A 17,093-nucleotide genomic window follows, 5' to 3' on the forward strand; every position below is an offset into this window, starting at 1 on the left:
CCGGGGAGTGGCAGACAGGGGGGGTGGGTGTGGGGCCAGGGATGGGGGCAGAGGAGGGGAGGGGTGTGGGGTGCCTGGGGTGAGGGAATGGGCAGGGGCTGTGGGGAGGGGAGGAGGAGGAGCGGAGTGTGTGCAGAGGGGATGGGCGGGGGTGTTGTGGGGGACAGTCCGAGTGGGTCCCTCCAGCCCAGCCGCCCATCAGGACAGGACACTTGGAGTTGCCAGGGGTCACCTGGGCATCCAGGCAAGCGAGTGGGAGTGCAGCCCCTGACATTCCCCGGGAGATGGCTGGGCAGGTCCTGTGTCACCCATGGTCCTCGGGAGCCACACAGGTCTCTGGGGAACAAAGGGGCAGGGCGAGCTGCGTCCCAAGGGCACCGCAAGGGTCTTGCAGGGGCCATTCAGGTGTGCGAGGCAGCTGTGAGTTCTGCAACCAGCCCCAGGGACGGGCTGGAAGGGCCAGGAAGGATAGAAGGGGACACTGACATCTTTTCCGTCCCCTCCTGCTCCCACAGGATACACGGGGTGGGCCAGCCCCACCCTTTCTTGAACTCGCAATCCCGATGGCTCTCCTTTCACATGTCCTGTTTCCTTAGCCAACTTAGTTTGACTTTGCACTCAACCAGGTTCAGGGATCGCTTCTAACTTCCCAGGACAGCCAACCATGGAGCCCGTGGGCAGGAAGCGCCGCAAGAGGGCTGCCAAGGTTCAGTTGGAGGCTCAAGTTATGGCCGCCCCGGGGAAGGAGCATGCAGGTAAACATAGCCCAAGGGGCCACGGAAGAAGGTGCACGCCCAAGGAGACGATCTGTCTGCTGTCTGCGCGGGGGGCACACGGGCAGCCCGAGACCCCTGGCCCTTCGTGGCTTTGGAGTCCACATGCATCTGCTAAGAGGCCCCAGGTTTTCAAAGCAGGATCGAGGGCCTAAGGCTTCCCGTGGGAGGCTCCCCCTCATAGCAGGGTTACAGATGCTCTCAGAGCAGTTCTTCTCCATGAGTGTGGTCCTAACATCCAAGGGGTCTGACCTGTGAGCGTTGTTTACTGGGACTTGAACCCGAAGGGCTTCCAAAAATGCCTCCCTAAACTGGCCAGGGGCCCAGTGATTCCATGCATAGCTCTGCTTTAAAGCTTTAATTGGTAGAGAGCCAAAAACGTCCACAAATGGTACCTTTCTCCACGAAAAGTGTCTACAACAGCGTTTTCCTCTAAAAAGGGTTTGTCTTTTAAATTTTAATGCAGGAAAGGATCCAGTCAGTGATGAACATGAGGAAAGAAACCCTTTTACAGAAACAAGGGAGGAAGATGTAACTAATGAGCATGGGGAAAGAGAACCTTTTGCTGAAAAAGATGAACACACGGGGTAAAGTGTTTAAGTCACTTTTGCCTGTCAGATAAAGTATTTTGGGAAAAGTCAGCTTCGGATCATGTCATCACTGTTCTATTCTATGCAGAACATTTCACATAAGACATTTCTTCCCAACAAACATGGCATTTTGTGTAGCATTATGTTAAAATTTTGATGTAACTTTTTTTTTTTTTACAGGATTCATACCATGAAGCTAGAATATATTGCAGGTATGTTCTAGGAGCTATTCGTAGTTTTTGAAAATTATTTTCAACCATACAAATGGTACAGTAGATTATATGAATTAGTGGATGATAAGACTGTCTTACACGCCTTCTTCTCATATATAGCGTTTAACATACGTATTTAATGTAATGTGTTTAATAAATTTTCATACCTTTTTGATTGTTGATGTGGAATGTGAGAATGCTTCTAACAATAGTGAAATGAGAGGGATGGCTTTTCTTTCATACACGTGGAAATTTAATTATTTGGGGGATAGTAGAGGACACTGGAGGAGTAACAGCTGTATTCGTTTCTTTTAGTGTACACAGATTAAGTATGTAAGTTTTTTTATCTTTTATTTTAGGTTTGAGGGTACAGGTGCAGGTTTGTTATATAGATAATTGCATGTCACAGGGGTTTGGTATACAGATTATTTTGTCACCCAGGTTGTAAGCATAGCACCTGCTGGGTGGTTTTCATCCTCACCCTCCTACCCTCTGCCCTCAATGTACTCAGAGTTTTTAATATGAGTTTTTATGTTCCTGTCCTCTTCCTGTCCGTATGTACTCAGAGTTTTTAATACGAGTTTTTATGTTCCTAATTTAGCTATTCCATTGTCACAGCATTCTGATTTTGTTTTCTTTAAAGTACAAGAGAAAATCGAATTATCTAAAAGGATGATATTCTATTATTATTCCAGTAATAAACTGTGTACTAGAAAAGGAAAGACAAGTTTTCTACCCAGTGAGAAACATGTAACTGGATCCAAAAACTCATACATTTTGTATTGCCATGTGAACTATTAGTTGCACTGACTGTTATAGGACCATATTTTCAAAAAAATTGAGAAAATTTCTGTAGAGACGACAGAGACAATACTCATATTTTTAAAAAGCTCAATTCAGTTTTCAGCTCTTCTATAGTGATAATTCATACAAGCAGTATATTTGGAAAGCTTTGCTCTGCTTGGTGACTAAGTGCTGGTTTTGTGAGCTGCCTAACAGCATTATAGATGGAGACTGTAAAAAATACTTGTATTATGGTGCAGACTTTTTATGATTGCTGAAAACTATCTTTAGCAATTGATGGTAGATCTCTAATGTGAAACCACATTTAGGAAAGCATTCCTTGCAGTATTACAGTTTTCTGAAACACAACACTATGGGTAAAAATATCATACAAAAAGCTCCAAGAAAATATTTCAAAAGTGTTTTTGAATGTATTTCTTTACTTAAGCCTAAATTTTTATACCCATGGACGATGCTTCTTTTATTAAAATACAGTTAATAGCATCAGTCACTAGATTGCTTAAAAAATGTTTTTCTTATTGTGTATTATTTCTACCCTTTTGACGGTCTTATTAAATAAGATACTTTTTTTGTATGTTTTGCATAATGAATTGTGACAGTATTTCATGGAAACATGTCCTTTGAATTACAAGACATTTTATAAATGTAGAAATTAGAGTCTGTGTTTGTAACCCCTTCTGCACATTTAAAAAATAGAAACTTTTAATTATTTGCTTTTTTTCATCATCCATCAATTAAGTGATTTGCAGTTATACCAATCGGAGTTAGAGTGCTAATATTAATACCTAAAAGGTTTTACAGAAAACAAATGAGTAAATCTTGCTTTTTGAAGTGATCTTTGCATTTTACAATGTAAATGTCCTTCCGATATTACTGAACCATCATGTCTCACATTGATTTCAGTGTATGCGAAGAAACTACTTTTCAGCATTAACTGTTGATGCGTTTTCATTTACTACCTAGCTGACATTAAAGAGGACCTTGCTGCAAAAAGAAAAATGATAAAAATAGATAAAGCCACTTATAGGAAAACCAAGAACACAGTTGAACGTGCTTTGAGAAAAAAACAACTAAAAAGGTATGATTGTTGGCTTTTTTGCATAATGATATTTATATCATTTTTTTGTATTTGTTGGTGCAAATAATTTCAAAAAATATCCTGTACATATTGGCATCTCTAGGGAACAACATATTTTACTTGATTGTTCCCTAAGCAGGTAAGTTTCTTTAGTTTTATAACCTCAGTTAACAGATTGAGAGATATTACTTAGGAGCCAATGAAGATAACCTCTTTTTGCCTTCCAGATAAAAATAGTGTTCCTGTAAAATTAATTTTTATCCATTTCTAGAAATACAGCAGCTGCATGTAAGATAAATGTCTTCAACGTTTAGTCTGTAGATCCTTAACAATATTAAGTTATGTGGAAAGGGACAACCTTATGTTGTAATAAGTTATCTTAGTTAAATTGCTTTCACTATTCCTTTTAGAAAATCATTGTTGTGCCAATGTGGAGAAATAGTTAAGTGAAGCATTTCTTTTGGGAAATCTTACGGGATGAATGGCTATGATATTCTTGAACCTACTTATGAGAACCCATATGTTATTTAGTTTGAGAAAATGAAAAGTAAACTGCTCTTAGAGAAAATGATTGTTTCTGGGAAATTTATAGTGCTGTAAACCCTCCTTTGTGTTCAGCACGTAAAGAATGTAAGATAGCTGCTCTACTAGTCAGTCAGGAAGGAATCCTTTCAGAATGAGAGTAACTCATTTCACCTTTCTCCAAAAAGATTTCAGCTGCTATTACTCCCTTGCTACTTTATAGGATAAATTTGTCAAGTCTGTTTTAGTTTGAATAGGATTAATTTTTCATCTCCCTATGACATATGACAGTGTTACATATTATGTGTTACAGGGAGAAACGTGATTATAGACATACTCGGAAGTTGCTGAATGTCCTTAAAGAATACATCGCAGACAAGCAGAAAGATGATGAAGAAGCAGAAGAAGCAGAAGCAGAAGCAGCAGAAGCAGCAGCAGCAGCAGCAGAAGTAATAGTAGTAGGAGAACAAGAGGAGGAGGAGGAGGAGAAAGAAGAAGAAGGAGGAGAAAGAGAAGAAGAAGGAGGAGGAGAAGGAGAAGAAACAGAAGAAGAAGTAATTGTTGGCATCAGGCTTAGCTTTATGATTAACCTATTGTATCAATGTCTCAGGGAGTAATTGTTCATGCAGAAATCCAGCAAAGAAGGAAGAGGCCGGGCGCGGTGGCTGGCTCAAGCTGTAATCCCAGCACTTTGGAGGGCCGAGACGGGCGGATCACGAGGTCAGGAGATCGAGACCATCCTGGCTAATACGGTGAACCCCGTCTCTACTAAAAAAAAAAAAAAAATACAAAAACTAGCCGGGCGAGAGGTGGCGGGCGCCTGTAGTCCAGCTACTTGGGAGGCTGAGGCAGGAGAATGGCGTAAACCCGGGAGGGAGCTTGCCGTGAGCTGAGATCCGGCCACTGCACTCCAGTCCGGGCGACAGAGCGGACTCCGCCTCCAAAAAAAAAAAAAAAAAAAAAAAAAAGAAGGAAGAGAGCATGAGCCCAGAGAGGGGGGCCCGTTAGTGGACTCATGTACCAGGGGAATATAATTGCCACGCAGCATTTGTGGTCCAACTGAGGTCAGCATCATAGCGATTAAGAAGTCAAAGTGAGCCCAGTTGGCATATTTGTGCAAAAGCAGCTGTAGGGTTGGAATTTCCTGGGTTGGGGTGTAGCCAGCACGTTGACATAGAGGGAGAGTTGGGCAGGGCATAGACGCAGGGATGGGGATATGATGACTGGCCGTGGAGTTTCAGCTGGAGCTGAGTTACCTGAGCACATGGGGTGGGCAATGGGCAGTGAAAAGTGTTCCATTCGTTGGGTGTCATATCCCAACAGACTCCTGAGCTGTAGTACTGAAGTGAGTGACCTACAGTGGCAGGAAGGTAGTGGCTGTATGTTGGGAAGGTGGAGAAACAGCCGAGTGCAGTGGTCAAGGGCTGGACTGCAGCCCCACTGCTTGTGATTCAACTCCAGCTTGACCATTGCTAGCTCGGGAACCACGGGTAAATTATTTATCTCTGTGCCGAAATGTCCTTGTCTACAAAAGGAGACATGGTAAGAGTACCTATGTCAGAGTTATTTGGAGGATTGAAGGGTTCCTGTGTAACAGGTTTATTTAAGTTTTTCAGGATGTGATCTGACCCATGATTGCTCTTTATCATTGCTATTATTAATATTACGTAGGTGTTGCAGTCATTGGGAATGACAAAATCTAGGAGATGACTGTATAAGTGAGTGCCATGTAGAGGAGAGGAGAACACTGTTGTTGGAGATTAGGTCAAGGTGCAGAAAGGCCATCATTTTTGTAAGGTTCATCTATGTGCATACTGAAATGACCAAGATTTAATACCAGTTTAAAATCTTAGTGAGAAAGAATGTTTCTTAGTTAATTTCTGTATAGATCTTACCCATCTGTAGTCAACAAATTATAGGAAGGGTCATCAAATACTCTACATTCAAAATCAAGAATTAAGACATATGTGTTGAATATGTATGTAGAAGAAAGAAAATTCCTTACTCAATGACTGATGAAAAAGGTCATTATATCATTTTAGCATATGAGTGGTGAACACAGTTCTTTAAAATTGGTCATAAACGTTGGTTAAAAGAAAGTGTTAAGAAGTATAGATTTAAAGAGTATTCCTATAAAGCTAATGCAGTATTATGTTTTGTAAGTATTAAAAGTTACCCAATTTTCATCACTACTTTTTTGTACTTCTAGAAAGCATTTCAAGAAAAACAGAAGAGGTGTCAACAACATACAAGTGTTAGGAGACAGGGGCTGAAAGAGGTGAAGCCGCTACGTGAGCAATTCATAAAGGTCTGTTCTATTTGGTAGCATAATATATTATAAAATACACCACGTGCATAACAGAAGAAAGTCTACTTGTTTCTGAATGTATGCAAAGATATTTTGGTGATGCATTTTAAATTACTTACCATTTTCACTTTGAATGTATTGTTCCAAATTTAACATAATTGGTAAATGTATTTTTAGGATTCATGAATAGTTTTGTGGGAGTTACTTAGAACAGGAAAAGGTAAATTGGAAATTTTACCTGGAAATGTACATCTTGCATATAAAATTGACATTTTATTAACACATTGACCCATTTATGCCAGAAGCTGCACGTTTTTTGTGTGTGAAAAATCAGACCTTGGCGATGATCTTGAGTGGTAGGATATACATGACTCCCACAAGGTTAGCGTTCCAATAATGGAACACTAGGCATAAATGGGTTTTAATGATTTTATTTTCAGTTTTCAGGACGTCAATGACAAATCTATGGTGGAAGGCAAGAAGACCATAAATCCTTTCTGGGTGTCTTTTTTACTTGTGATGTTTCAAGAGTTATAGTTAAATAAGAAGTAGGCAAGTGTAACTACTGAGTGTCTCTTTTATTTCCTGCTATAATACAGGAGTGTTTTATGGCACATTCACTCACAAATTATCAGTAATGGTTTTACATGACAATTTGTAATAATAAGGGATGGTTCAGATGTATAAGAGAATGGGAAAGCCAGCAGATTATTAACACGTTGTGAATTGTGAATTATCTGCTGTCGTATAGCACATTAGCAAGTTGTCATCGGGCAATCACTTCTTCTTCATGTAGATGTATATTATTTAGGTAACAGTGGAATTCTTTTCTGGGAAATAAGGTATTCTTTTAATAACCTTGTGAAAATACATGTTCATATGTCACTCTCTACACTAACTGAGATGTGTTAATAAACTGAGAAAAGAGTTTGAAAATAAATTTTCAAGCAACTTGAGAATGATCTATACACAAAACAGTTATTTAAATAGAAGTCACAAGTAGAGAACATGTTGCTATAATGTTCCCCAGAAACCATTTATAATTGGTATGAACATGAAACTAGAAGTTTTCCTGTCAATGTTAATGCTACATGTTGCCACTTAAGGTAGGAACTTTGCTATCATCTTGGACTCTTCTGAGTCCCTTATCCTTCCATACAGTTATCATGAGGCAAGTTTTACCTCTGTAATGGCCCTTAAATTCTTTTTTTAAAATTCCCACTGCAGCTGCCCTAGTTCAAGACCTCATTCTCCTTGCTTGTACTATTAAACTCTTTTCTGAGTTCTCTCTTCTCTTCTGAGCCATCCTTCATTGATCGGCAATATCACCTTCCTACAACCCTCCCCTTCCTAAAATGCTTCCTAACCCTTCGCTCTTCCCAGCCTGTCAGGGTGCCGTCTCAGTTCTTAGATATTCAGAGACTCCCCACTTTACGTGACCCCTCTTCAGCTTGTTTTGCCGCCCTCTGTCTTTGCTCCTGCCTATCCAGGTTGACAGCTTTCCCTGAAGAAATTCACTGTTACGCTCATGCTTTTCTCATGCTCTTCCCTCACAATGCTTTAAAAAAATTTTTTTGACCAATTTAAACCTTTTGCCAACTAAGTCAACATCAGTCTCCATTTCTGGCTACACATCTGAGTGAGTTGCCCTTCCATAGCAGTTACACAATTTTTATATTAATTTTTTTGTTTGTGCATTTGCTCATGTCACAGGATTATGGAAGAGATTATGCTTACATTTTTTACATCTTCCTCAGCATTAACATACAACATTTTAGGGAGCAGGAACTGTTGAACTACTTGTTGAGGGAATAGTATATATTTCAAACATAGTTACGTTTTCTCTAACTTGATGAGGTCATATCACCGACCATTTTATCCCTTCAATGGAAACCACATTACGTAGACTGTTGCTGATAATCCTGCTGAAAAAATATATTTCATGATATAAGCCAGCCTGTTTTTCTGTCTTTGCTCCATCTTGACCTTAAGATGCTCATCAACCCATTTTATTCAAGCAAAGTACATGACAGTTAGACCTGCTAAAATAATATTTCACTGAAATCTGGCATTAAAAATCTAAGTGGGTATTTGGAGCTCCATGTATTGATTACAGTTTTCTTCAATTTGAAATAAATAACCAGCATCCTTTGAATATTAAAAGTTGTTCCTTTTGACATCTGATTAACCCTGTTTAAAATGTGAGATGTAAAGTGATGGTTTGTCAGTGAACTAGACTTTTTCTTTTAGGCTACCAAGGACTCTAAAGACAATTATTGCATCATTTCTTCCAGTGAAGAAAGTGAACTTGATAACTAGCCGTGTTTTAAATAAACTCGTGTCAGAACTGTAAGTAGTGCATATTTAATATTAAAAATTCAGGATTGGTGTAAGCACTGGAATATTTGATTTGCAGAAATGTGTATCACAGTTACTTAAATTTTTTTTGAAACAGCTTTTGGAAGAGTTGACACTTAGTTGTCTCTTCAACCTCTGTTATTCTGATGACTGAAGAAAGAACTTGAACCTATGTTATATGATACAAGCACAATTTGAACTACAGTAAACTACATGATAGTGTTTTGATAGCACAACTTGAACTACAGTAAACTACATGATAGTGTTTTGATACTTGTTGTATAAATCGGTATAGCTCCTCTGTCATTTGTCTGTTAAATGCCAGACCTAGTTTCTATGATCTGTTGAATGAATCCTAGACACTTCTGTGAGAAAGCAGGGATTGCATAGTTATGTACACGGTCAATTAAATTTTAACATTAAAGATAATTTAGATTTCAGTTCGCCTCTGTGGATCCGTATCAGTTCCAAAAATGTAGAAAGCATGGGCATAGAAAAGTACATTTTTCTTTAATAAAAGAAGACAAAACCTGCCGGGTGTGGTGGCTCATGCCTGTAATCCCAGCACTTTGGGAGGCGGAGGGGAGTGGATCACTTGAGGTCAGGAATTTGAGACCAGCCTGGCCAACATGGTGAAACCCCATCTCTACTAAAAATACAAAAATTGGCCAGGCATGGTAGCATGCACCTGTAGTCCCAGCTACTCAGGAGGCTGAGGCAGGAGGATCGCTTGAATCCCGGAGTCGGAGGTTGCAGTGAGCCAAGACTGTGCCACTGCACTCCAACCTGGGCGACAAGAGCAAGACTCTTTCTCAGAAAACAAGAAGACGATGACAAAAGCTATCCTTTCTATGCATTCTTTTGTATTTACTCATTAGGATAAAGAGGCAATTCCAATGAAAGTAGGAATTCAAAAAATAGATACATTCTATGGCCTTATCAAAATTATTAAAAATACATTAACATTTGTGTTCTTGAAAAAATTAAACTACTATAAATAATTAAGGCAACTGAGCAAGATATATTAATATCAGTGCTGAGCTACTGCTTTGTGGGCATGTCATTTCCACAGACATCAAAATACCATTTAGTTTGTTTTGGTCCATCATTCAATGATACCTCCTCTTAGCATTGATTGAAAGTATTTTGTTAACATTTATGTATGCTTACAATTATTTCACATCTGTGGCAAGGTAAATTATGTAGAGTGCTTTGTTTTTCCAGTTTAATATTCATGGATTATGTGGAAGTTTAAGTCTACCTGCATCTAAAAACTTGAATGATGAATTCACCTACCTTTCATTTTCTTAATGTGCAATTTTCACATGCAACAACATATAACAACATGTAAAAAAGATTTTTACATGCATGTAAAAGTGTTTTGCATGTAACAACATGTTAAAAAGATGTACATGTTTTTACATGTAAGATTCCTTTTTACATGTAATTTTACATGTTTTTACATGTAAAAATTTTACATGTAACAACATGTAAGAAAATAAATGTTCATTTGGAGACACTTTATTTAGTAAATGTGAAATTCAGAATATATATGGAGTAAGTGAAGTAAATGTATTCTTTTGCCAAGTTTCTGAAATTCCATTCATGAATCCTTCAAAACACAATACTCCATTGGGAGGAGAGGAGCGACTTCCTCTCATTTTTCCTTGTGCTTTTTATGTTAATTGGCCCCTATATACCACTCATCTTTTCTGGGTTTTCCAAGTTTAAGAAAAAAACCAATTTCATTCAGATTGTGTTTTTCTGCCTGCAGTCACTTATACAGCTATAAGTGAGTCCCTATGGGGAGCATTTAATTCCTAAAGTTTGCATTTTCATAAAGGATTTTCCTTTTCCCAAAGCGTGTGTTGGTACTACTAAGTACTATTAAGTACTACTTCAAGTTTCTAAGAAGATCCTTGTTTGAGATTTCTTTCAGTAGTTACAGAGGCAAAGTAAGCACTGCAGAGGTCCATGTGCGAGTTCTGTTGTACATACTGGGTTATCTGACTACTATTTACTCTATAGTGGAAGGACAAGAAAGAGGCCACAAGGTACTTAATGATGGAGCAGTTGATATTTATGCCACCCCTTACTACCTCAAATGAGTAACTGTGTACTTGAAGTCGTATTATTTTTGGAGACCAGGTGTCGCTCTGGCCCAGCCAGAGTGGTATGATCATAGCTCATTGCAACCTTGACCTTCTGGGCTCAAGCGATCCTCTCACCTCAGCCTTCAGAGTGGCTGCTACCACAGGTGTGTGCACCACACCCAACTTATATATATGTGTAATATATATATATATATAATATAGTATAATCATATAATGTATAATACAAATTATACACACACACACACACTTTTTTCTTTCTAGAGATGCAGTCTCCCTGTGTTGCCCAGGCCAATCTCAAATTCCTGGCTTCAAGTGATATTTCCACCTCAGCCTCCCAAATTGCTGGGATTACAGGCGTGAGCCACCGAGCCTGGCTGCATTATCTCACTTTTATATGGAATCTAAAACAGCTGAACTCACAGAAACAGAGAATAGAATGATGGTTACCAGGAGCTGGGGGAGGTGGAAGGTTGGGGAGATGTTGGCCAAAGGGTACAAGATTTCAGTTAGGAGGAGTAAGTTCAAGAGCTCTATTGTAAAACACTGTGTCAACAGATAATGATAATACTGGATTTTTAAAGATTGCTAAGAGGGTAGATTTTAAGAGTTCTCACCACAAAGAAAATTATACTTAAGTGAAGGAATGCAAATGTCAACTAGCTTGACATAGTTATTTCACAATCTATACATATTTCAAAGCAACCTATTATAGACAGTATATACCATTTAAACTTGTCAATTAAAATAAGTTAGTGAAATGTTTATAATTAAAAGTAAAAACATACACTTATTGCCCTGCAGTTCTGCAGTTTCATGTAAAGCATGGAATGAGTGTCTTTGGGTTAAAAATCAAGATGGCAGTGGGGCAGTGTCCCTTCTGAGGGTTGTAGGGGAGGACCTGTTTTCTTGCGATTTTTGGATTCTGAAAGCTCCCTCCATTCCTTGTCTCATGGACTCTTTCTTCGTCTTAAAAGCCAGGATTTTTGGGGTCAGATCCTTCTCATGTGGCTTTCTGGTTCCTTCCTCCTGCCTTTCTCACACTTAGAAAGACCCTTGGGATTCCACTGGATTCCCCTAGAGATAACCCAGGATAATATCCATGTTTCAGGTCAGCTGATCGGTACCTGTCATTAGCACCTTCCAGCTCATTTCCTCCCTTGCCTTGTGGTCTCACATGTTCACAGGTTCCAGGGATGAGTTCCTGGACATCTTTGGAGGGTACTTATTTTGCCTACCAAATGCACCCTTTCTTTAAATGCACCTCATCTTAAAAATGGCATTGTTTTAGGTGGGCACAGTAGCTCATGCCTGCAATCCCGGCGCTTTGGGAGGCAGGGGTGGGAGAATCACCTGAGGCCAGGAGTTTGAGACCACCCTGGCCAATATAGCAAGATCTCGTCTCTACAAAATAATTTTTTAAATGGCACCATTATAAAGAGGGAGGTAGGATGGATTCCAACTTCTTCTGAGCCCTTGTCCAAAGGTGTTGACTTGCATAAGCCGAGAAACCACAGTGACAATAAAAAGCTCATCCTTGCTACCCCCAAGGAGAAACGCCGGCTCCCATAAGCAAGCGACATGAGTGTAAGTCTTTGTGTGTGTGTCCGTGTGCTGGGGAAGGGGTTCATTGAGTTAGTGGAGGCTTTGAGGTCTGTACTGTCTGCCACCTGGCTGCAAATTGTATGCGATGGCTCAAGTGATCCTCTCACTTCAGGCCTCCCGAGTACCTGGGAATACAGGCGTGTGCTACCATGCTGGCTGATTTTTTTGTGTGTGTTTTCTAGAGACATGGTCTCAGTGTGTTGCCCAGACTGGTCTTGAACTCCTGGCCTCAAGTGATCCTCCTGCCTCAACTTCCCAAAGTGCTGGGATTACAGGCATGGGCCACTGCATCCAGCTGACCTATACACTTTCTATTTTATTTTATTTATTTTATTTTTTTATTTTTTATTTATTTTATGACAGTCTCGCTCTATCATCCAGGCTGGAGGCCAGTGGTGTAATCATAGATGACTGCAACCTCTGCCCGCTGGCCTCAAGTCATCCTCCCATCTCAGACTCCCGAGTAGCTAGAACCACAGGCATGCATCACCATGCCCAAGTAATTTTTGTATTTTTAGGGGAGAAGGAGTTTTGCCATGTTGAAATAGACTCTCTTTCTATATAAAACATATGACTGTCTATTCTTGAGTACAGATTAAAAACATCATTTTTTATTATTTGAATTTGCAAGAGTTTTATGTGTAAATAGAAAAGATGCTTATGATAAAATTAATTTATTGTAATTAAAATCAAAATCACATAATTAATATATTATATATTTGCTTAACAAAATGTTAATATTCTCTTAAAATATCATTACTAACACACAATCCACAAAATCCTACCTTGGATGTTATTACATAGTTTAGAAGTTTTATTGCATGTCATAATCTTTGTAGCTCCATAAACGAATTTTAACATCTCCACTAAGCACAGGAGAAGATCATAGGCGTCATTGCCCTTACCTTACAGCTAATAAATAGTTGGTCATTTCAGAAATCAGGCATTTGAAGCTGTGTGAACATGAACCATTCATCATTACAGATGGTCCTGATCACATAGATACATGGTATCCAGCAATTGCAACTTACAAAGTGTTATCAGTCCAAGATCTGATTGGTTCTGCAAACATAGATGACTCATTTTCCAATATTTTCAAATTGCAGCCCCATGTTTTCATGCATGTCATTTCATACATGTCATTTCTGATTTACCATTAAGCATGTTCTGGTAAATTGTTTCTCTCGACTGCTCATGCAGTGTTTTGAACTGGTGCCATAGTAGATTCCCTTCAGTATAGACAGATACATGTGCTTATTTCCAAGCCTCATCAACTGACACTGAGGACCAGGAAGCAAAATCTAAGTGAGTGACAGCAGTTTTAAGTTATTCTTTGATTGGCTTTTGGAGTGAGTTTGATGCAGTCTCCTCGCTTTTCTAGCCGGGGACATTTGGCCAAGTTATCTGTCCTCAGTCATTCCCCTTTGGGCTGTAATACTGTTTTGGCAAACACAGAAACACTAATGTAGATAGCTCACACTTATAGTTTCCAGAATTTTTTCATACAAGGAAGTTTTAAAATGTATAAATCTCTTTTTTCCTAAATTCACAAGGTTGAATAATATACCACATATACATTTTAATACATATTGTAAATATTTGCATATAAATATGTACAATATATAATTAATGTAAACCATTTTATATTTCCTTGCATTTCTTAAAATCAAAGCCAAATTGAAACATTTTAAGTACAATGATATAATTTACTGGTAAAAGAAAATTATTTCCCATTCTTCTATAAATTTATAGAGCCTGGAATTTTTATCAAATAAGCTTTGGATACCTTATAGAACTAGCATAGTCCTTTTTTAAAATATATTTTTTAAATTTAGCTATTATTCTTAGTAGACACAGGGTCTCACTATGTTGCCTAGGCTAGTTTCCAACTCCTGGCTCAAGTGATTGTCCCACCTCGGTCTCCCAAAGTGCTAGGATTACAAGCAATGAGCCACCATGCCTGGCCTAGCATACTCCTTTACTAAAAGGAAAAAAAAAAAAAAAGGCCACTAAAAATATTTGCTGAGATATTGAGTGAATGGATGGATTACAAAATGAATTAACCAATGAAGTGGTGTCTGAATTTAGGAGAAATTCTTTTTTTTTTTTAGGAACATTAGTTAAAATGTACTAAACAGCTCCAGGCAACTTCTCCAGAATGATGGACATTGCCCTATGGACATATATGAAAAATGTATATATATGTAGCATATATACAGCAGCTTTCTTGATTAGTGTATTCACTTCTTTTTCAACAAATGGCTATAAAAGCCTGTTATAATACAATTTCTATAGGCACTAAAACAAACAAATAGTCGCATCCCTATTTGTGTTCAGAATTTGAAAGTTGTTATTTTGGGGTCATTTTAAACCATGTTTCCAATCTCTTTTTCTGAATTTGACTTCGTAATGCTTTTTTATTTTTTTAAATTTATTTTTATTTATTTTAATTTTATTTCCATGGGTTATTGAGGAGCAGATGGTGTTTGGTCACATGAGTAAGTTCTTTAGTGGTGATTTGTGAGATTTTGGTGCACACATCACTCGAGCAGTATACACTGAACCAATTTGTAGTCTTTTATCCCTCACCCGCTTCTCACCCTTTCCTCCTGAGTCCCCAAAGTCCATTGCGTCATTCTTATGCCTTTGCATCCTCATAGCTTAGCTCCCACTTAGGAATGAGAACATAACAATGTCTGGTTTTCAATTCCTGAGTTACTTCACTTAAAATAATAGTCTCCAGTCTCATCCAGGTCACTAGGAAAGCCATTAATTCATTCTTTTTTATGACTGCATAGTTTTTATCTCATATATATGATAATATATATCTGATATATATTTGATAATCTGATATATATGATAAATATATGAAAAATATGATATATATTACAGTTTCTTTGTCCACTCATGACTAATGGGCATTTGGGTTGGTTCCATGTTTTTGCAATTGAGAATTGTGCTGCTGCAAACATGCTCGTGTAAGTATCTTTTTCGTATAATGACTTCTTTTCCTCTGGGTAGATACCCGGTAGTGGGATTGCTGGATCAAATGGTAGTTCTGACATCCTCCCACCGCCCGCGCACCTCCACGCCGCAGTCCCGGCTCTGCGGCTCACCCTCTGCTGCGCTAGGCTCCCGCGGGTGCTCGGCCCGGCGCCCCTCCGCCTCCTCCCTGGCGGCCCTAGTCCTAGCCCTCCTGCTGCCCCTGGAGCTGAGCCTGGCAAATGCCCTTGCACCTGGGACTCCTGCTCAGAATCTCCCCGAGAATCACATCGACCTCCCTGGCCCAGCACTATGGTCGCCTCAGGCCAGCCACCACCGCCAGCGCGGCCCAGGCAAGGAGTGGGGCTCACGCCTGCCCAGGGAGGCCCAGGATGGGGCTGTGGTCACCGCCACCAGGCAGGCTTCCAGGCTGCCAGTGTCTGAGGGGCCGCTGCCTGAGCAGAGTCCTGCAGGGCCTGCTGCGGGTCAAGGACCTGTGCCTGGGGCTCGAGTTGCCCTACCCCAAGAAGCAGAATCGGTCTCCAGGGTGGGAGAGGGCCAGGAAACGCAGCAGGGAGCACAAGAGACGCAGGGACAGGCTGAGGCTGCACCGAGGCCGAGCCTTGGTCCGAGGTCCCAGCTCCTGACGAAGGCGGAGCTCTCCGAAGCCAAGGAGCTGGATGCGGCCATGGAGCAATATTCCGCCAGTCGGGCCCCCACCATGCTCTTCCTCACCACCTTTGAGGCAGCACCTGCCACAGAAGAGTCCCTGATCCTGCCCATCACCTCCCTGCGGCCCCAGGCACAGCGCAGGCCTGACGGGGAGGTGATACCCACGTTGGACGTGGCCTTGTTCGACTGGACCGATTATGAAAACTTAAAACCTGATGGTGGGCCCTCTGCAAAGAAGAAAGAAAAACCAGGGTAAACTCTCCAGTGACAGTAACGAAACATCAGCCGAAGCGGAACCATGCGACCATCACCAAGACTGCCTGGCAGGGCTGCGCTGCTATGCCAGATTCCACCGGAACCCCACGTCACACAGAGGAACGGGCGCTGCCTGGAGACCGAGACGGCCAAAGGCGACCAGGGATCCTTCATCAACGTCTAGCCCCTCCGCGGGACTGGGGATGAGCCCGGGAGGTTTGCACGAGATTTGTTTATGACTAGCAGTGGGAGATTAAGTGGGGGACCAGATGGCCGAGGCTGTAGGCTCAGGCCCAGGACTCTCAACCCCGGGAGGGGAGCTACTAGGTAAGCGAGCTGGGTGGGTACCCAGGAGCCGGCCGGCATCACCTGTGCACTCACAGTCCGGACCCACACAGCCCGGTGTCCAGCTCTCCACGATGGCAATACCGAGATTGCCCTCTACTGTCCGACTGCAGCACTACAACAGCTTCGAGTTCAAAACCAAGAGGCTTTTTTGAGAGTGGAAAAGAAATTTAAACTTCCCGAAAGAAGGTCCACGGGCTGGAGATAAATATGGAACACTTCCTATGGACCAGGCACTATGCTCAGGGCTGGACTACCTTATCTCATTGAATTATCACAACGACCTTTTCAAGTAGGCATTATCACCATGCGACAGATAAGGACCCTGAGGCACACTGGAGTGATTTGGCTTGCCCAGAATCCCAGGTCAATGCTCTTCAAAACGTAACATGCCAAGAATCGCCTGGCGGTCTAGCTAAAATTGTACATCTGACTCAGTGGACTCTGCTCTTAACAAACTCCCAGGGCATGCGATGCT

General features: G+C 40.7%; 1 protein-coding gene and 1 pseudogene across 1 annotated transcript; both read left to right on the forward strand.

Moving 5' to 3' along the window:
- The first annotated feature begins 521 nt into the window (after positions 1-521).
- Positions 522-8,838, forward strand: FAM9A (family with sequence similarity 9 member A). Its single transcript, XM_033201419.1, is given in 9 exon segments — positions 522-621; positions 623-755; positions 1,240-1,360; positions 1,544-1,575; positions 3,343-3,457; positions 4,293-4,491; positions 6,189-6,287; positions 8,538-8,636; positions 8,743-8,838. Coding segments are annotated over 8 exon segments (810 nt in total). The 5' UTR covers positions 522-579; the 3' UTR covers positions 8,607-8,636; positions 8,743-8,838.
- Positions 8,839-15,410: 6,572 nt separating this feature from the next.
- On the forward strand, positions 15,411-16,454 carry LOC117077846 (annotated as a pseudogene).
- The last annotated feature ends 639 nt before the right edge of the window (positions 16,455-17,093 follow it).

The sequence above is a fragment of the Trachypithecus francoisi genome, unplaced genomic scaffold (genome assembly GCF_009764315.1).
Source record: "Trachypithecus francoisi isolate TF-2019V2 unplaced genomic scaffold, Tfra_2.0 Lachesis_group6, whole genome shotgun sequence".
NCBI classification, from domain to species: domain Eukaryota; kingdom Metazoa; phylum Chordata; class Mammalia; order Primates; family Cercopithecidae; genus Trachypithecus; species Trachypithecus francoisi.